The sequence below is a fragment of the Pteropus alecto genome, unplaced genomic scaffold (genome assembly GCF_000325575.1).
Source record: "Pteropus alecto unplaced genomic scaffold, ASM32557v1 scaffold120, whole genome shotgun sequence".
Lineage (NCBI taxonomy): Eukaryota > Metazoa > Chordata > Mammalia > Chiroptera > Pteropodidae > Pteropus > Pteropus alecto.
The window spans coordinates 89,738-110,607 of NW_006430061.1; the positions used below are offsets into that span (position 1 = coordinate 89,738).

Below are 20,870 nucleotides of genomic sequence, written 5' to 3' on the forward strand. Positions count from 1 at the left end.
CACCAGGAGGGCCCCTCCCCCGCCCCTTCCGGAAGCGCTCGCAGAGCGTCCCCGCATGGAGCGCGAGGCGAGCGCCGCCGAGGCTGCCGGAGCTGAGGCCGCGCTCTTCGCCTGGGTACGTGACTCCGCCCCCCGGGCCCGGGCCCGGGCCGCTGGGACTCGGGGCTCCGCCGCTGGGAGCTCTGGGCCTCGGCGTGGGCGATCCTGGGCTGCGCGGCCGGGTCCGAGCCCAGCTCTAGCTCTGGGTTGGAGGATCCTGGCCGGATTCGATTGATGAGAGGGAGGGGAGGGAAGAGTCTTCACGGCGTGACTTAGGGGTCCTGCTGGCTGTTGGGGTCCGGACCCGAGGGGCTGCGGCGCGGTGAGAAGAGCCTGCCTCCAGGGCAGAGCGTCAGGTTCCGCGAGAGCTTCGAGAAAGACAGCGTGGAGGGCTCTGACAGGACGGGATCGCTGGGTGTCACAGTCCTGTGGTGCCACCTGTGCTCCCCACCCGCCCACTGCCCGGAGGATGGAGGCCTTTCTCCAGCCCTACCTCTCCGGCGGGAGCAGCCTTTGATTTGAGGCCTGCGGTGTTTGGCGGTGCACCAGGCAGAGACCCTGCATAGTTACTGATATTCTATTGTGACCGGGTCTTGCCTGTATGGGAGCGTGGGCATCTGCGCTGGTGTTGCTTTGACAGAAGCACTGAGACAGTCATCTTTTTGTGTCGTGGCTGGGAGAGATGCACGGGAACAAGCAGACATGGTATCTTGTAGTTCTTTACAGCACGTATCCCAATTGTAATGAAATGTATAATTTGTTAATAGCAGTCTCCTTGGCTAGAATGTAAGCGTTATAAGGGTGGGTACTGTGCCTGTCTTGTTCACCGTGCCTGGTTTGTGCCTGGCACATTGTAAGGTGCTCAGCAAATATTTGTTGATGAATGAATGAGTACCTGTTGTGTATGAGCTATGTGCTCGCTGGTCTTTTGGGAAAAACACAAGAGTGAAACTTCTAGCTGTCGTATTGGGCTGGGGGAGAGGGAGAGAAATAATGCCTATATTGCAATCAAAACCAGTATGTATTGACTAATTAAAAAACGGTAGTTATCGGTAGGGAGCATTTGTTGAATGTAAGGCTGCAGACTGGCAGAAGAGAGCACTGTGGTGTGGCCAGAGGTAGGCTGGCTGAATGTCTTTGAAGTGGGGGTGGTGCTGGGGGTCGAATGTGTGCCTGGGCTGTGTGTTGTCTCTAGCTTTTCCCAGGCTAGAGACTGGTGTCTCTGTGGACAGAGAATATATCAGACAGAAAAAGCCTTTCAGATATGGCCTTGTTTGTACTGAAACAAAAAGATTGTTGAACCTAACCCCACTGCTGTGCTTGGAGGCCTGATAGTGTTTTCTTCTTGCTGCTATATCTGTGTGGAGGGGTGTATTAGTTAGCTAGAGCTGCCATAACAAAATACCACAGACTTAGGGGCTTAAACAAGGAAATTCACTTCCTCACAGTTCTGGAGGTCAGAAGTCCAAGATCAATGTGTCAGCAGCTTTAGTTTCTTCTGAGACCTCTTTCTTTGGTTTGTAGATGGCCATCATCTTGTTGTGTCCTCATGTGGCTTTTTCTCTGTGCAACAGCATCCCTGTGTTTCTTCTTATAAGGACACCAGTCATATTGGATTAGGGCCACGTCTTTATGACCTCATTTAATCTTAATTACCTTTTTAAGGCTCTATCTCCAAATACTGTTATATTCTGAGGTACTGGAGATTAGGGCTTGAATGAATGAATTTTAGGGGAACACAAGACTGTAAAAAGGGGAATTTGCATATTTTGGAGTTGTGTGTGTGTGTGGTGTCAGGAGTGTTCATAAGGAAGGGAGGCAGATACAGCTGTAATAGATTATATTAAAATTTTGTTTTGTTTTGCTTTGACGGGAATTTAGGGCCTCTTGCTGCATTACAAAAATTTGATACCATAGCTTGAATCCATAATGCCAGTGTTTGACTTTCTGTTCAACAGCATGTAGCCTTGGTAATGGAGCAGCCACTGAGATCTCAGGGCTGATGGAGAAATCCTGTGCATTGCCCTCACTTCACACCATGCAAGCTTTTCATTTGTTCTTTCTTTGGTGGGGCTGCATGGGGTCTTACATTCATTCACTGTAAAATACATGCACACTTCTTCCGACCAGCACAGTTTCAGATGCAGGGGAAATACCAGTGAGCAAAACAAAGTACCTGCACTTGTGGAATTTACTTTTTAGGAGATAGATAGTAAATAAGTAAACATAAGTGATGCAATGACAGGGAGTGCTATGAAGAAACATAAAGCAAAAACAAAAAGGAGGTAAAGTGATGGGGTGCTATTTAAGATATGGTCATACAGTTAGCTGCCTGCCAGGGCTGGGTTAGCAAATATCCTTTTTTTTCTTTATTCTTAGCGACACAGTATGGTATAATGAAAGGAGCAGGCATCGACTTATTGCCTACCCAGTTATGTGACTATGGAAAATTACTTAACCTTCCTGATGCTTAGTTTCTTCATTTGTACAACGAGAGCGACAAGCCTGTCTCCTCTGTTGTTGTGAGAATTAAAGGCGAATGCCCAGGACACAGAGAAGCACTCAGTAATTGGTAGCTATTATTGTCCCTGAGGACCTCTAGAACCTGTGTCCCTGCCATGGCTTGTACTTCCAGCTTGGAGTCCTTGCAGCCCAGGACGGCTGTAGACTAGACCACAAAGGGTGAGGGTTTGTATGTATTTTTTTGTAGTTATTTTAAATCACTTTTCCTCGTGTCTTCAAAAACAAACACATTTTAAAGGTTTTATTACTCATCTCTAGGAAGAACCAGCCAGGAGTAGGTAGTTAGAAAAATTATGAGGATTTCTGAAATCTTAATAAGATTTTCCTTGCAGGCTGATGGTGCCTTATCTTCAATTTTGAATACAAAAAGCTCTGAACACCCCAAACTGACCTGACATAAGGCTGTTTATAGTCTTTGCTCACTTACTGTGAGTATGTGTACCGTTTAGTGCAGAAATCACACTGCTTTGCTTATGGGGTATGCTCCCAGAACTTGCAGCGGTCTATATGATTTATATACCATATTACTTTTTGAAACGTCTATAAAAATTTGTATCTGGCTGCAAGTGTTTCAGATTAGGGATATGGCAATTTTATTGTATAAAATCATATAGACATGTGATAGACATATTGCCCATGAAGGGGAAATCTGTTCCCTTACGGAGATCTCACCATGTGAATCTTGAGTCACAAATATAGTACTTAGAAAAGCCCTTAGAGATCAATGCCAACCTCTTTCACTTACAGATGAAATAACAATGATATGCCTTGCTTGAGGGTACAGAATCTTTAACTTTGATTACAGAAAGTCATTGCCAGTTTTTCTGGTGAGGGTGTGAGGAGAAGGGACAAGAACTAGTTCCAGTGTATTTCCTACCCACTTTGTTCCCATTTCTCCTCGTTATTTCTTTTCTTAGCCACCCCAGGTAATTAGCTTTCATCAGGAGGAACTCCCATGCTGTCCCCAAAAAGCAACATATGGGGGCTGGGGCATTGGAAGGGAAAGGTAAAGAGTGGCACGGGATAAGCTGTGGATGCTAAGGCCTCCTCTCACATGAGAACTGTGGTGTTTTATGGACGGGACCACTGTCCAAGTGTGAGTTGCATGTAACAACTTCTTAAGAATGAGCCTATGAAATCTCATCTGTTATAGGCTCTGAGATGTCAAGGTGAGAAAGACAGAGACAGATAAATAAACATTGACTGTTGTGATCGTCCTGCTTTTTCATCCTTGGCTTATTTTAACCCTAGGGTGCAAATAGCTATGGGCAACTTGGCCTTGGCCATAAGGAAGATGTGCTTTTGCCTCAGCAACTGAGTGACTTCTGTGAACCTGGGCGTGTCAGGAGAATCACAGGAGGAGGAGGCCACTCTGCTGTTGTCACAGGTAACTTTCTTCAAGAATAGATAGCCCTCATTTTCTTATTTAGACGTTTCCCCCACTAGTTGTCATATTACTATCTTTCAGCCTTTTGTGTTTTGCAGAGGAAACCATTAGAGAAAACTAGGCTGCCAGAGCGGAAGGAACTTCAGAGATCTAGGTTCTTCCTAGGCTCTCCTTCCCCTCCTCCTACCCCTATCCCATTACACAAGTGAGGCTCAGAGAGGAAAACTGCTTGCTTAACGTTACAAGACAAGTTAGTGGTAGAGTTGCAACATATATCACGTTTTATACCATATATTGTTATTTAACTTTTGTATATGAGTTAGAGGTCTTTGCAATTAGATTGGATATTCCTTGAGAGCAGGAACTTTGCATTTTCCTTAATTTTTCTAGAGTACCTAGGATAGGATTCAACCAGTACTATAAGTGCTACAATATTGTGAAGGAGGGCACATTGTATTCTGGTTAAGAACACAAACTCTGGAATCAAACTGCCTGGATTCAGATGCTGTTTCTGTTATTCATTAACTGTGTGGTCTTAGGAAAATTACTTAATTTCTCTGTGCCAGTTTCCTCGCTGTTGCATGGATGAGAAGAATTAATGAGTTAACAGGGCTGCATTTTGACTTTTATGAGTCCTTAGCACTTTTGCCTTTGTGGACCCCTTCTTTCATAAAGGAATATTAAAAGTTATACTTTATGATGACATTGATATAAAGATTAATATAATCCAGGCTGGATTTAGTGTTACACATTTATTATAAATACCTTTATTTTTTCGTATTTTAAAATAATTTAAAATTAAGATGTTATGGTTCTCTAAGTATTGTGGGTTCTAGGCACTGTACCTAAAGGAAAAATCAGCCTCACAGAAAGCTCTTAGAACAATACCAGGCACATTCTAAGTGCTGAATAAATGTTGGCTTTTATTGTTATAGTAGATGCTCAATAACAGTGATTGATTGGCCACTGCTGTAGGACTTGGAGTTTCCGTTTAGATATTAGATGGGAGCCCTTTGGCTCTATGCCATTTGGTCCAGTGTACTTTAACATACATGCTTATTAACATGGGTGGGAAAAATGTTATTGTGTTTGTGACTTCAAATAGTGAAATCCTTTCGCTCACTTTGGCAGTTGTAATTTCCCCTGTGCACACTGTCACCAAAGCCTTTGCCTTTTTGCAGATGGAGGAAGCCTTTTTGTTTGTGGCCTGAACAAAGATGGGCAGTTGGGGCTTGGTCACACAGAGGATGTTTTATATTTTACTCCCTGTAAATCCCTCCTTGGCTGTCCCATCCAACAGGTGGCCTGTGGCTGGGACTTTACCATTATTCTCACAGGTGAGTTTACTCCTAGGTAAGTCTTTATCACCACAAAGGTTTTGGATGAAAAGAGCATGATATTGGTGATGCTGATTAAATGAAAGCCTCTCGCTATGTTTCAAAACACACAAATGTTCTCTCTGGTTGTCAAGGAAAGTCATGGGTTGTCTTTTGTAAAGAGAGTTTAAACAGTAAAACTTTGGACCGGAATTCTTGCAAGAGACTAGAGAATGAACTAGAACACTTTTGGTGGCTACTTCCTACCCCACAAGTTCATGATAGCTGTGTGGCCGGGGTAATTGATGAGTAGTGCCAGCTAAGGTTACCCACGGGAATGTCGGGGGGAGTATGAGGAAATCAGAGGTTGCCACAACAATGATGGCAGCTTTTTCCCAATGAGAGATTAAAAAAAATAAAAATAAAAAGGTTGGGCAGCATTGTTCAGTCTCTGTGAAGCTGGATAATAGAATAGGATGCAGAGGACAAAGGGTTAATAGAATAAAATTGGCCCTCTGTATCTGTGGGTTTTGCATCTGTGGATTCAACCAACTGCTGATCAAAAACTGTAGTACAGTATTTTTTCTTTTCTTTTTTTCTGTTTAAGGCAAGGCAACCCTTGGTTGACCTCACAGATTGCAAGGACGTTGTCAGCTTACAATCCCTTGTTTTTTATTTTTTATGCCTACAGCACTTGGTCTTCCTAGGTGGTCTCCCATCCAAGTACTAATCAGGCCCCACCCTGCTTAGCTTCTGAGATCAGATGGGATCAGGCTCGTTCAGGGTGGACAGTAGTACAGACTTTTCAATCTGCAGTTGAGAATCCATGGATGCAGAGGGCCAACTGTATGCATTGTTGTATGCTATTTTATTCCCTTTGCACATGACCTTTGTCCTCCTCTCATTCCCTTTGTTCCTCTCATTCTTTAGCATTTACCCGTTGTTCATAGGTATCTTACTTCTTAGATTGTAATTTAAGCATTTGTATTTTGCAGAAAATGGGCAGGTTCTATCATGTGGATCTAACTCCTTTGGCCAGTTAGGAGTTCCTCATGGGCCTCGAAGATGTATGGCTCCCCAGGCCATTGAGGTAAGGACGGCACCCGATATGCAGCTTCCCCATGACCCATTAAAGCGTTTCCAGGGTGTCACAGTTATCCCTTCCGAGGCTAAAATGCTGGCTGGGTCCCTGAAAACCCAGGCAGGAGTTAGATGTTAAGTTGAAAAGCTTAGGTTTTTCTGGGAAAAATTAGATTGAGGGGGTGGAGGTTGTGAGTGGAAAAAAAATGCTGTCCTCATACACATTACAAATTTTTGTGAAATAAAACAATGAAGGTAAAATATCTTATAAAGACATTAATGACTTTTTATAATTCTAAAATTAATAATAATGAGGGTTGTGTTAGAAATAGGTTCGGATAGAATGACTTACCTAGACACTAAGCCAGGCAAATAGTACAGGCCAGTGCTGTCCAATAGAAATATAATGTGAGCCACATAGGTAGTTTAAAAATTTCTAGTAGCACCACTTAAAAAAGTAAAGGGAAACAGGTGAAATTAATTTTTAAAATAATAGCTTTATTGAGCTGTAATTCACATACCATGAAATTTACCTTTTAAAAAATGTATAATTTTGTGATCTTTAGTATATTCACAAAAGCAACTATTACCAATATCTAATTTTGGAACATTTTCATCATCAGGAAAGAAACTGCGTACCCAGTAGCAGCCACTTCCTATCATCCCCTCACCCCAGCTCCTGGTGACCATTAATCCATCTCTACGGATTCGCCTATTCTGGGCATTTCATATAAATGGAATTATACAATATGTAGTCTTTTATGTTTGGCTTCTTTCACTTCACCTTATGTTTTCAACTTTCCTCCATGTTGTGGTTCGTAGTTGAAATTCATTTTAATAACATTTAAATGAATCCAGTGTATCTGAACTGTTATCATTTCCTTTTATATACCATTAATATAAGAACTTACTAACTATATATTTTATATTCTTTATGTTATACTAAGTTGAACTCCGGTGTACAGTTTTTACTTACAGTATGTCTCGATTCAGTCTGGTCACATTTCAATTGTTCAGTAGCCACATGTAGCTAGTGGCTACCATGTTTGTATTTAACAGCATGAGTGTTAAACAGGACTCTTGGCCCTAGTTCAGAGCTCTTTTGACCACATCATACTTAAAATGTATAAATTTTTGTGAAGTTTATATTGTAAGTGATCATAATAGGACTGACTATGGAATTTTTAAAAGAAATATGCTGGGATCTAAAATGAGTTTTGCCACCGAAGCTGCTCCGCTCCTATCTAATTTCCTTAAGCTCTGACTCAGAGTAGGAGCTCTGTTTTCACTGGAGAGACCTGGGTCTGCTCTTATCATCTTGCTGAATTATGATTGCTGCTCTGTAGGGTAAGGGTTATGATTTCCATGGTGTTTTAATCTGTTTGGGGTGCTTTAACAAAAATGCCCTAGACTAGGTGGCTTAAACAACAGGCATTTATTTTTCACATTTCTCATGCCTGGAGCCTGGGAAGTATAAGATAAAGCACCAGCAGATTTGGTGTCTGGTTCATAGACAGCCATCTTTTTGCTGTGTCCTTCGATGGCAGAAGAGGCAAAGGAGCTCTCTAGGATCTCTTTTATAATGGCATTAATGCAATTCATGAGGGCTCTGTCCTCATGACTTAATCACCTCCCAAAGACCTCACCTCCAAATACCATCACATTGGATAATAGATCTTAATATCTGAACTTCGGGGAGAGAACACAGTCATTCAGTCTGTACCACATGTTATGCATGGAGGTCTAGCCTCTGTAGTAGTCCCTTTTGTAGGAAGTGTTACTGCTTCCAGTTATAGATAGATGGCTTTCTAAGAACCTGCCTAAAAGTTATAATTAATGTAGCTTAAGTCACATGATTAAAGAAGACAGAAGGGAACAATGGTTAAAATATGTTAGATGTCAGAATCAGAAGGTAGAAATATTTTGACAGGCTATGGAATAATGGGAGGAATGTGCCAAAGCGCAAGACAGAATCAGAAGGTAGAAATATTTTGATAGGCTGTATCCTATGGAATAATGGGAGGAATGTGCCAAAGCGCAATGTAATAGAAATTCATTCATTTATTTATATAGCAACTATCATGTATGGATGCCGTGTTTGGGCAGTGGGGACAAAGGTGAGTAAGATCCAATCCTAGCATTTGAGGATCTTATAGTTTAGTAGTACATGTTGGGTATAGAAACACTTAAATGCATCATCATGTTTGAACTGTCGTAGATGCATACATAGCCTCAAAGGAGGGAATATTGAACTCTTTCTAGGGGAAGATAGGCTTATGCTGATTCTTGAAAATTGAGTAGAAGTTTATCCGGCTTGAGATAGGATGCAAAAGGTACAAAAGAGTAGGTACCAAAGAAGACATTCTAGACAGAGGAACTGTGTAAACAAAGGTCTAGGAGCATAAAACGGGAGGTTTGGGATACTGCAAGCAGTTCATTTTGACTGGATTATAAGGAAGTGGTGGACTACCAGTGGGGAGGGGTCAGTTGGGGAGGTAGTACATGACAAATGTAAGAACAGTGTGGTAGGGAGGGGTCAGGTGGGGCTAGTGGGGAAGATTGAAGGAAGACCACTCGAGAAGCTCTTGCTAAGCATTCAGACAAGAGAAGATCCTAGTACAAACTAAAGTCGAGGCAGTGGGGATGGAGAGGAAGGCATGGAGGTGAGTAGAAGATATTGAAGAGATTGAATTTCCATATAAATCCCTTCAGTTAGTTTTGAAAAAAAAAGTTTTTTAAAGGACACGTTCAAATTGTATTGGCAGTAAAATTTGATCTTCCCCAAAGACTGTGGGCTGCATTAACAATTATTGTCCCCAGAAGAAGGGAGGCCAGAGTCCCTGTGCTTCTTAGGCTAGTTAGCTTGTGTCTGGGATGTTATGTCCTGTTGTGGGTTCAGTACTTAGGCCCTGGGCATAAAAGTGACTATGACTGAGACCCTGCCCTTGAGAGCCCTAAAATTTAGAAAGACACAGTGGACTTGTAAATAAACTAATGTGGTAAAGCTCCATAGGGCTGTAATTGATGCATATACAGTCCCTTTCAAAGAGAGAGACTGAGTAGCCAGAGTGTATTTAGAGGAGAGAAACTAAGAGGGGATGACATTTGAAATTGGGTAATTGCTGATGAAATTGGGGATATTTAGCCTAAAGAAGAGATATATATTAGTTATCTATTGCCGTGTAATAAATTACTGTAAAATTGAGCAGCTTAAAACAACAACATTTATTATCTCACAGTTTCTGAGAGTCAGGAATCTGGGAACAGCTTAGCTGGTCTCCGATGAAGTTGCAGTTAAGATATCAGCCAGGGCTGCATGCCGTCTGCTGAAGGCTCAATTGGGTTGGCGGATCCCCTTCCACAGTCTCTCACCTGGCAGGAGGCTTCAGTTCCTCGCCACAGGAGCCCCACTATGGACTGCTCAGACATGGCATCTGGCTTTTCCCTAGAGTGATTCCAGAGAGGAGAGAAAGGCCAAATGAGAAGCTCCAGTGCCTTTTATCACCTCATCTCTGAGCCACTCATCACTTCCTTAGTCCTATTTACTAGAAACATGTCACTAAATCCAGCCCACATTCAATCAGAGAGGAATTAAGCTGCAGAGGGGTCTCAAAGAATGTGAGAACCTTTTTTTAAAAGCACCACAAGGTATCTTGGAGAGGACATGACAGCTGTCTTCACATGTTTGGAGAACATTGTCAGAAACCATAGGCAGATAGGTTTGGCTCCATCTAAGGAAATAAACGGATCAGTGCAAAGATGGAACAGACACCTGGGGAGGTGGTAAGCCTGTGTCACTGAAAGTAGGTATTTGGCAGGATGTTGTGGAGCCATTTCTAGTATTGGTTGGGGGTTGGACTAGATCAGAGAGCCACAAACTAGAATACTTGGTAAATAAAGTTCTACTGGAACACAGCCATGCCCCTTCATTTGTGTATTGCCTGTGACTGCTTTTATGTTACAGCGGCAGAGTAGAGTGGTGTGACAGAAACCATATGGCCTGCAAAGTCTAAAATCTTTACTATCTGCCCTGTGTAGAAAATATTTGCCACCTCCTGGACTGGATGACCTTGAAGGTCCCTCTCCTCCCTGAGAGGCATTGTGATCTGGTATTTTAAAAAGATTTTTGTCTTTTATGGGTGCATATGGAGGTATTTATGGATGGAAATATTGGGATTTGGGTGCTCTAAACCAATCAGACACGTAATGAGGGCCAGACTGCATTTTGACCATCAATTACATGTAACATTTTGTAGATGGATGATTCTGAAATCTCAACCCTTTTCTTTATTTTGACAGTTCTTGAGAGAGAAGGTTGTTAGTATTGCTGCTGGACTGAGGCATGCATTAGTTGCTACAGGTGATCATTTCACTTTTTTTCTTTTTCAATTACAGTTGACATCCAGTATTATATTACTAGTTTCATGTGTATAGCATAGTGGTTAGACATTTGTATAACTTATAAAGTGATACCCCCGGTAAGTCTAGTGCCCACCTGACACCATACATAGTTATTATAGTATTATTGGCTATTTCCCCTCTGCTGTACTTTGCATCCCCATGACTATTTTGTATGATGGTTGCTGGGGGTGGGGGGTGGAGAGTGGGGGTTGGGAGGCTGGGTGAAAAAGGGGAAGGGATTAAGAAGTATACATTGGTAGTTACAAAATAGTTATTTTACTTTTGTTTCCTAAAAGGCATGTAATAAGGAGAAATAAGAGTGATATAAGAAATAAACTTTAAGGAGTAATTCAGAGTGTTCTGCTATGTTGCACTTGTGATTAAAAGGAGGGGACGTAAGGCCAAAGTCATGTGGGAAAGGCTTTAGCAGGTAGGGAGGAAGGAAATGAAATTTTCCACCTCCTTATTATGTGTTAGGTAGGGGGCTAGGTTCTCTTGATTTAATCAACACATCATTTAATCCTCACAACTACGCAGTGATGTGAGTTAAATTTTTATGTGTGAAGAAACTGGGGTCAGAGAGGCTAAAGCACTTGTCTAAGGTTGCACAAGGAGTAAGGTAGTAAAAGGTGCAGCTAGGATCAGAGTCTGGGGTGATCTGGATTCTAAGGCCCACTTTCTTTGCTGTGACCGTAGTGCTTTCCTAGTGGATTTTATTGTTTATTCATTTAAAACCTTCAAGTGAGCTTGTTTTCTGGACCGTGAGAGAGTGACGGATGTAGGGCTGACAGTGTGTGTGAGGTTGAGGATGGCGAGTAGAGGGGGTGGTGGCAGGTGGAAGAGCAGTGATCTTTTTCTTTCTCTCTTGGTCGTTTTTCTGCTGCCACTCCTGTGGGCTGAAGGATGGCCCTAACTGGCTGTGGCAGCTGAGGCCCAAATGTTTGGTGCATCTAGTGGTAGAGCTGGGAGAGGACAGGAGGTGAAGAAGAGTCTGGTGCTGCACTGTGCTGATGGTTACCGGGGGCTTAGTGTCGATTGTATATTTTTTTAAAAATTTAATTTTTTATTTTGAGATAATTGTGGATTCACATGCAGTTGTAAGAAATAAGCTAAATCTCATGCATTCTTTTTCCAATTTCTCTCAGTAATAGCATCTTTTGTAACTGTAGTGCAGCCACACTACCAGGATGTTTTGTACAGTCAAGATAGGGAATAGTTCCATCACCACAAGGAGCCTCTTGCTGCCCTTTTACAGCCACGCCCACTTACTACCTGCCCCACCCCCCTATTAGCTCCTGGCAACCACTCTTCTGTTCTCTATCTCTATAATGCTGTCATTTCAAGAATGTTTTATCAATGGTATCATACAGTATACAACCCTTTGGAGTTGTATACTGTATGATACCATTGATAAAACGCAACAAGATTCCCTGGAGATTCATCTAAGTTTTGAGTATCAATAATGTCCTTTTTATTGCTGAGTAGTGTTTCACGGTATAGATTTACCACTGTATTAGCTCAGGCTGCTGTAACAAAATACCACAGACTGGGTGGCTCAAAGAGCAAGAATGTATTTTTTCAGTTATGGAGGCTAGCATTCCAAGATCAAGGTGCTATGAGGGTTGGTTTCTGGTGAGGCCTCTCTTCCTGATTTGTGGATGGTTTCCTTATCTCTGTCCTCACATAGCCTTTCCTCTGTGCACACGTGGACAGATAGAGACCCCTGATCTCTTTTCCTCTTTATATAAGGGCACCAGATCTATCAGGTTAAGGCCTTACTCTTATGACCTGCTTAACCTTTATTATCTCTTTATAGACACTGTCTCCAAATATAGTCACACTGCAGGTTAGGGCTTCAGCATGAATTTTTGGGGGACATAATTCAGTCCATAACAACTACGATTTACTTAACCAGTCACCCATTGAAGAACATCTGGTTGTTTCTAGTTTTTGGCTATTAAGAATAAAGCTATAAACATTTGTGGACAAGTTTTTATGTGAACATAAATTTTCATTTCCCTGGGATAAATGCCCAGGAGTGTGATTGCTGTGTTGTATGGTAGTGATTACACTTTTATAAGCAGCAGCTTCTCTTAGAAATTAGCAGGGCTGGAGAATTGCCTATCATAGGTTTACTTCCTCCTTTCCTACCAACTTTCTATAATTGCTAGTCTCATGTGTATATTTCTGTCTAGTTGCAAAGCAGCGCAGTTTCCATTATGTGTTTGATTAAGTTAATTGTAAGTATTCCTGTCCTCCATTCATTTTATAAATATTTCTGCATGCATCTCTAAAAGATGAGGACTCTTTCTGAAAACATTACCAAAATACCATCATCATACCTATAAAAAATTAACAATAATGCTGTAATGTCATCAAATATCTAGTCAGCGTTTAAATTTCCCTGATTATCTCAAAAACATTTTTTTTTTACAGTTTGTTTTTATCAGGATCTAAATTAGGTGTATATATTGTAATCGGTTGATATGTATCTCAAGTCTCTCTTTTTAAAAATATTCCTTTAAAAAATTTTTGTGATAAAATAACAACAAAATTTGCCATCTTAACAATTTTTAAGAGTACGGTTGAGTGCTTTTGACATTATTCACATTATTGTGCAACTGTGATACTATTTATCTTCAGAATGTATTTCCTTTTGCAAAACTGAAACTCTATATCCACTAAACAATAACTCAACATTTCCCCCTCCCCCCAGGCCCTGGCATCCACCATTCTACTTTCTGTCTGTATGATTTTTGACCACTCATGCAGCTGCCTTATATAAATGAAATTGTGCAATATTTGTCCTTTTGTGGCTTATTTCACTTAGCATTGTATCCTCAAGGTCTATCCATGTTGTAGCATATGTCAGAGTTTCCTTCCTTTTTAAGGCTTAATCATTTCACTTTTATGTACATATCACATTTTGTTTATCATTTCATCTGTTGATAGACATTTGGGTTGCTTTCTTACATTTTAGCCATTGTGAATAATGCTGCTATGAACATGAGTGTACAAAGTTCACTTTGAGATCCTGCTTTTAATTTTTTAGGATATATACCCAGAAGTAGACTTGGTGTATCTTATAGTAATTATATTTTTAATTATCTGAAGAACTACCATACTGTTTTCTGTAATGGCTATACCATTTTACATTCCCACCAATAGTGCACAAGCATTCTCAAATTTCTTCAGGTCCTCACTAACACTTGTTATTTTCTTTTTTTAAAAATGATATACATCCTAATGGGTGTGAAGGGGGTATATCACTATTGTTTTTGATTTGCATTTCCATAATGATTAGTGATGTCGAGTATTTTTTCATGTGCTTATTGGCCATTTGTGTATTTTCTTTAGAGAAATGTTTGTTCAAGTCTTTTGCTAATTTTTAAATCAGGTTGTTTGTTTTTGTGCTGAGTTTTAGGAGTTCTCTATATATTCTGAATATTAATCCTTTATCAGATAGCTAAAGTCTCTTTTAGTGTATGTTTCTTTTCCTCTCTTTTTTTCTTCTTGAGTTTATTTGTTGAAGACATTTTAAGTTTTGTTTTATTTCAACACTGTTTTTTTGCTCACATTGTGTGCAATCATAATCACTTAAATTTCACAAAGCAGGCTTTCTCTTTACAGCCTAAAAGGACCATTGGTTATAGGATATTTCCAGAGGAATAGAGCCTTAATGTTGCTGTAGGGTGATGGGTCCTAGTTATACACATCTGACTGTAGCCAAATGTATAAAATTCCATCTACACATTTGTAGAAAGTACAGAACATGGGTACATGAATTGCATGAATTCCATGGACATGGAAATCAAAGGCAATTCCACTGAAATCATAGCTATTAAGAAGTTATCTTGCAGTCATACATTTATTTGGCAATTAGGAATCTTTGAATTCATCTTGGTGTAGTAGAAAGGGCACCACATTAGGTATTAGGAGAGCTGAGTTCTAGTATTTTCTCTACTACTAGCTCCCTGTATGACCTTGGACAAATCATAATCTCTCTTCAGGGCCTCAGTTTTCTTATGTAGTAAATGTGAGAAATGGACTTGATAATATTCAGAGTTCTTTCCCACTTGGTTTAGAGTCTGAGTGGTCCTTTCAAGTTAATCATGAACAAAGTGTCATAAGTAATATGATCCTGGAGGAGTGTCCTGGAACTTTCTGGAGGGAGTTTTACTATGTTGGAATTTTATCTTTTGGTCTTAGATTGCTCTAAAGATTGGACTTGTGATTTGCTTGGTGGTAATCCCTATGACCAGTCATAGGCCCTTGAAGTCATAAGCTTCTCCGTAATATGCTTATTAACTGAGAATGAATTGGTACTCTCCCATAACAGTGAGGTTCAAAGAGCAATCTGGTCTTATCCAGATAAGCATTTTTTCTTTTTCTCTTCTGCTCCATCGGGAAGCAAGTGGCCTCGTGTTTCAGTGGGGAACTGGTCTGGCATCATCTGGACGGCGGTTGTGTCCTGGACAGATTCTCCCACTGTTTTGGACAGCAAAGGAACCCAGCAGAGTGACAGGTAAGGCCCTTATTTTTTCTGAGTCCTATATTGATTCTTTGTCAAGAAGTAGAGACACGGGCATGCTGAAAATGGGTAAATCGAGTTTTGTTTTGTTATGTCTTGATCTCCCTGTCTTAACTTTATCTATCGATTAGTCTTTTAATCCTGTTTGGATTTCTGTGGGCCCTTGTTCCCTGCCAGAGTTTGGAATCCATTGAGAGATACAAGTCAGGTATGTGGAGATCAAAAGGATAGCTCTAGAACTGTTAAAAGCTAGGTTTGAAGACATGACTTAGGTGTTTGGAAATAATGTGAAGGAATAGTGAGCCTCTGAATTCTGAACCCCAGATTGAGCTTTCCCACCAGACCCTGGAGCAGCTGCACAGAGTTGGCTAAGCTGACTGACAGCCAAGAGCACGTAGGCGGGCGCCCCGTCTGCAGGCAGCCACCTCCCACGGGAGACCGAGAAGGACTGTGTCTCACGTGCCCAATTCCTTCCCCCAAAAGAAAGCAGGAGTGAGTGAGGACGCAGAGAGAGGGGCTGAGAGTGTGCCCCCAAGGACATCTCTCTCCCTGGGCACATGAGGAGCACGTAGTAAGGACCCTGCCCACAGGTCTGTTGGTCAGTCTTTGTGGGTCAGTTAGTCTGTAGGACTTTCTCTTTTTCTCTTTCATGCTGAGACTCCTTTTCGTTCTCTTTCTCTCTCCCTCAGCTCTACACTCACTTTGTGGGCCTTTCTCTCTCTCTATGCAGCACCATGTCTCCCTCTATCTCTTCTTCTCCTTTCTTTCTCCCTTGCTCTCTTACTCAGTACACACCTAGCTTACTGAGTGTTGGCTGTAGGAAAAACCTTTATAGGAAACTTCTAGCTATTCTCTTCTAGCTCCGAATAAAGGAGGGATTTTTGAGGATGGTAGGGAGCGGGGAAAGAAAAGGGAAAGGTAAGCCACAGTGGGAGCGATGTACAAGATGTTGGGATCATTCAGATTTTCCTAAGTCCTGGAGGCTCTCCCCTTCAGCTGAGGGTGAGGTTAGCTGCGCCGAAACCCATGCGTTGAGTTAGAGAGGTCACGCTTGGAGAAGGAGGCACTGGATGCTGGGCAGGCAGTCCATTTCACATGACATTGAAAATGTTCATAATATAAACTCATACCTCTCAAACATTTTTTTCCTGCCTCATGAAGGTATTCACTGCTCCTTGGGTATATCCTGCTTTCTCATTCCTCTGTGCCTGTGGGCAAACTGTTACCTCTTTCCTGTTCTCCCTGGGAGAATCCTGATAATTTTTCAGTGCCTAGCTGAGGTACAACTTTCTTAGTAAAGACTCTTCCCTCTTCTTGCCTCTGTCGCATTTTCTCACATGTGTGGATAGCACCGTGTATTATATTCTTATGAGTTGTTTATACGTTTCCCCACATGCCAAAGGTTATGAGCTTTTTAAGGGCAAGAACTGTGTCTGCTTTCTATTTTAGCACAGAATCTGTGACTAGAAAGAATTAGAAGTGGTTTTATTCAATTTGATTTAAATGACCTATTTGGGATCTGCTGAGATTCGGAGTTGATTTGGGGGAGTTTTCTGATGAGACATTAGAATAGATCATCGACTTCCTGCTGTCAAGGTCTTTCACTTTTTATTTTCCCATCTTCAGGTTCTGGAGCTGGAACCTTGCATTTCTCTTCCTCACCTGGCCAGTAGGGGCCCACTGCTTCTTCTCTGGTGAATGTGGCTGAAACATCTGCTTTGTTCTTTTCTCATTCCACAGGATACAAGAAGGTGTGAGGGGCATTTTATTAAGATACCAGTTAATTAAATGGAAGTGTAAGAAAAAAGAATTACAGAAAAATACTGCATTTCTCTGCTTCTAGACCAGATAACTACAACTGCTAGCAGAGTTGGTTGAGATTGTATCTTGTCAGGGAAGGCTGTGTAATTAAGGGAAGAAAGTGTTGAATTTGGAGAACAAATCCTTGTTCTTCCTGTGTGTTGTTAGCAGGCCTGGGTTTGTATTTCAATGCCTGTACGTGATAGCAGGTGAATGTATGACATGTCTTTGCTTCTAGGCCTCTTTGGTAGACCTAGCTAGGAAATATACGTGCACATACATGTTTATACATATGTATGCCTATATCTATATCTCTCTCTACTAGAAACCACGAGTCTACAATGATTTCTCCAATTACAGTTCAATAATACATGGTTGATTCTAGCCTTATACCTTTTCGTATCTGTGCCTTTCCTCTCCTCTCTGGTAGTGAGAAATATGGCTCCCTTATCCTCAATATATTTGTTTATTTGCTCACTCTCGTGGTATGTAACCAGCCTTCCTACCATGTTAGCCATCTTCTTGGCTAGTAAGATGCTGCTGACTCAGACCTGCCTGCACTGGCTGACAGTTTTTCCCAGGCCTCATTAGTGCTCCCTGAGTCCCTTCTCTGCCCGGTTTGTTCTGTTATAAATATAATTTCTAAAGAAAAAAATTTTTTTGTAGGCCTAGAGAATTCTAAAGCAGTATGTGTCGTTGCCGGCGCAGGTCACTCAGCTTCAGTGACAGGTGGGTACCAGCTCTTTCGGTTTAATATGCTGTGCAGAATGCGGTGTTTCTACCTTGAGTGGTGGTATTGGGATACAAAGGGAAGGGCCTAGAGTTTAGAGTCAGAATTCTGATGCCACCACTGGTGATATCTTAGGCAAGTCACTTTACCCTCCTGAGACCACTTCATTTTATATAAAATACTTTGTGGGTAGTTCTGAGACAAATACATATAAAGCACTCACTTCATTTCCTGAGTTTGTTTTTTCAGCTGTACGATAGGGCTAAGAATATCTTTTTCTCAGGGTAATTGTGATTGTCAAGTCATATAACCAACAGTATATTTATATGTAACATCTAAACTATTTCAGTGTCTAATATAACTATCAAAACTCTCTAGCTATCCTTTCTAGCTGTTTAATCTCAAACTAACCTATTTTATTCACCTATATCTAATTCATTTATCTCCCTGTTTGCTCTTTTTATATTTATCTACCCTATTTTTTTAACTATATATCTCTATTTTTAATCTTTCATCTTTGTATCTTTCTTTCTAATCTGTGCATCTATACATCTCTGCCTAGTTATGTATATGTTTTTCTAATCTATCTTGATATATTTCTCTAATTTATTTCTCTGTTCCATCTCTTTGATCTCCTCTGTCTAATCTTTTCTCTCTCACACTATAACCGTTTGGCTATGCATTCATCCATACATTTGACACACCCAGCTAATACGGTATAAACTTTCTAGTGACAATGCAGCATTTTCTTCAAAGTGAAGGTTATCTTTTCCAAAGGTTATCTCTTTCAGAGCCCAGATTGCTCTGCCCTCTGCTGGTAGACTGGAGACTATAGCTCTGAGAAATTTATTTGGTAAGACGTCACACAGAGAGTTGAATGCATTACATTTTTGAGCAAAGGGAAATGACTTTCATGCATCGTGTTTTATGTGGAAATTAAGGTGTGTACACAGTAAATGCAAATTAATGGTGGCTGCGTTCTTCAACATCAAATTTGCAATGCAGTCCATCTGCGAAGCTGTTGTCGTTTCCAGAACTCAGACATATGAATATAAATACTTTACAAATTCTGAACTACAGATACTTTATTATTTAATAAATTTTAGCCTGTTTCTCATATTGGGTAGATTTATATATATGTTGAAAGAAAATGAATGCCAGTTGTAGAGGAAGGACTGGAGGCCCCAGGACGGGAAGTGACTTGTTCATGCCCCACCGTCAGTGAGGGTTGGGGAAGGCATTTTTTTCTGAAAATAAGAGTAAGCTATGAGATGTTTCTACTTTGTTCTAATAATTTGAAATAGCTGGCAATATGTAAACCTAGAGATTTTCTAATTGCTTGCTAACATCAATTTCTTTAAAAAAATTTGTAATTAGTAATTTATTTCATATGTGGAACACTTATGGTGTTTTTAAAATATAGATGTTGAATTTTTATTTTATTGAGCTGTAATTCATATATCAAATTCACCCTTTTAAAGTGTACAATCTTGTGATTTTTAGTATATTCATAAAGTAAGTTGGGTTTTTTTTTGCTATTTGAATGTCAGTTAAAAATTATCAAGATTAATATCCCTCTTTCCTGGTCTAGTTCAGGCTGTTAACACATTGGATCTTGTTCAGTGCTCTTTGGACCTTTTCTCTGGAGGTGTTGTAGGTTATATAACTATTTGGCATTGCAGCAGAATTTAATTTTGCAAAAGTGTGATGATATGCATGTGGAAGACAGTTTTGCAAAAAGATAATTTAGACTTTCTAAGATAAATGAAGGCTTATTACAGACACAGGCTCATGGTCAGTGGCATCTTGGTAGCTAACCAGGCCACTTAATGCATTGAGACTTTGCTGAGGGCCTCTTCTGCCCTCTGGTAAAGGATCCTTATACTTTACACAAGGACGTTGCCCTTTCCCTGGGCATGAAGTACAGCATAGAGCTGCAGAATGTCAGTGCTGCAAGGTCACCTGGGTGACACAAAGGCTCACCTATTTATACTCCCTCATTTTAGGCTTGAGGAAACAGAGGCTCAGGATGTGAAGTGACGTGCCCGACATCAGAATGATTGAGCAGCAGATCTGGGACTTGAACCCTGAATATTGGTCTAATGCCTTTTAATGATACTGTTTTGCTTTTGATCTGTTTTTGAGAATATACCAGACTGCTCTAGGGCAAGCAGTACTGAAAAGCTGTATTGAGAGATCATACAATGAAGTGGAAACAGAAGGCCTGGCTTCTAGTCCTGCTTGACTCCTTATTAGCCGTGTGATCTTGAGCTGGGTGTGTCAAATGTGTGGATGGTTGCATAGCCAAACAGTTATAGTGTGAGAGAAAAAAGTCATTTAGAAGCTCTGAGCCTGTGTTAATTTATCTTCTAGAAGAATTCTGTCTCAGAAACAATGTGAGACACAGTTCAAAAAGTAAAAAGAAAAAGGTGAAGTAATTTAAATCTTTTACTCACCCCCACATATCCAAAATATTATTTCAACATGTAATCAGTGTGAAAATTATTAATGAACTATGCTCTATTTGTTTTTGTTTTTGTTTTTTGTTTTTTCTTTTTTTGCACCAAGTCTTTGGAATCCATTGTGCTTTTTTGTCTTATAACACATCTAGTTTTGGACTAGTCCTATTTCAAGTGTTCAGTAGCCGCGTATGTGTACTATGTGCTATATACAGTACAGTGTAGAACCTTAGAATATTAGGGTTGGAAAAGTCCTTAGGGTCATCCAAGGAGTCACAAACTGTAGATTCATAGGCCCAATTATAGCCCATGGCCCCATTTGTTTGGCTTCCAGTTAAAAAGTTTTTTGAACACGAATGTCTTTTAGATAAGCATGTGCCCTCTGGTTTGCCACAGTCACCCAGCAGTCTCTCTTGTTACCAGTGTCATCAGTTTTATCGTCTGCCCGTCTAGACCAACCTCCAGTGTTTGGCTGGTGAAACTAAGGCCTAGGGAGGAAGTGATTTGTCCAAGGTCAATAGCTAGTTAGCAGATCCAGGAATAGAAGTCGGAGTCACTTGACTCTGAATTTGCTTTTTTCTATTAAGTCACAATGTCAGTCGGT

At 40.7% G+C, this 20,870-nt stretch overlaps 1 protein-coding gene and 1 pseudogene across 4 annotated transcripts in view; one reads left to right on the top strand and one right to left on the bottom strand.

The window, feature by feature from the left end:
- Positions 1-17: 17 nt before the first annotated feature.
- The window catches only part of SERGEF (secretion regulating guanine nucleotide exchange factor), a 180,841-nt gene continuing 159,988 nt past the window's right edge, over positions 18-20,870 (top strand). For 3 of the 4 annotated variants that reach the window (XM_006904726.3, XM_015589488.2, XM_025046343.1), the window contains exons 1-7: positions 18-115; positions 3,814-3,949; positions 5,131-5,286; positions 6,261-6,355; positions 10,645-10,705; positions 15,158-15,271; positions 17,744-17,806. In XM_006904726.3, coding sequence (XP_006904788.1) covers positions 56-115; positions 3,814-3,949; positions 5,131-5,286; positions 6,261-6,355; positions 10,645-10,705; positions 15,158-15,271; positions 17,744-17,806 — 685 coding nt within the window. In that variant the 5' untranslated portion in view covers positions 18-55. Of the gene's footprint in view, positions 116-141; positions 745-3,813; positions 3,950-5,130; positions 5,287-6,260; positions 6,356-10,644; positions 10,706-15,157; positions 15,272-17,743; positions 17,807-20,870 lie in introns of those variants that run through there. The other variant, XM_015589483.2, reaches the window with a different exon arrangement.
- On the bottom strand, positions 5,948-6,062 carry LOC112479403 (annotated as a pseudogene).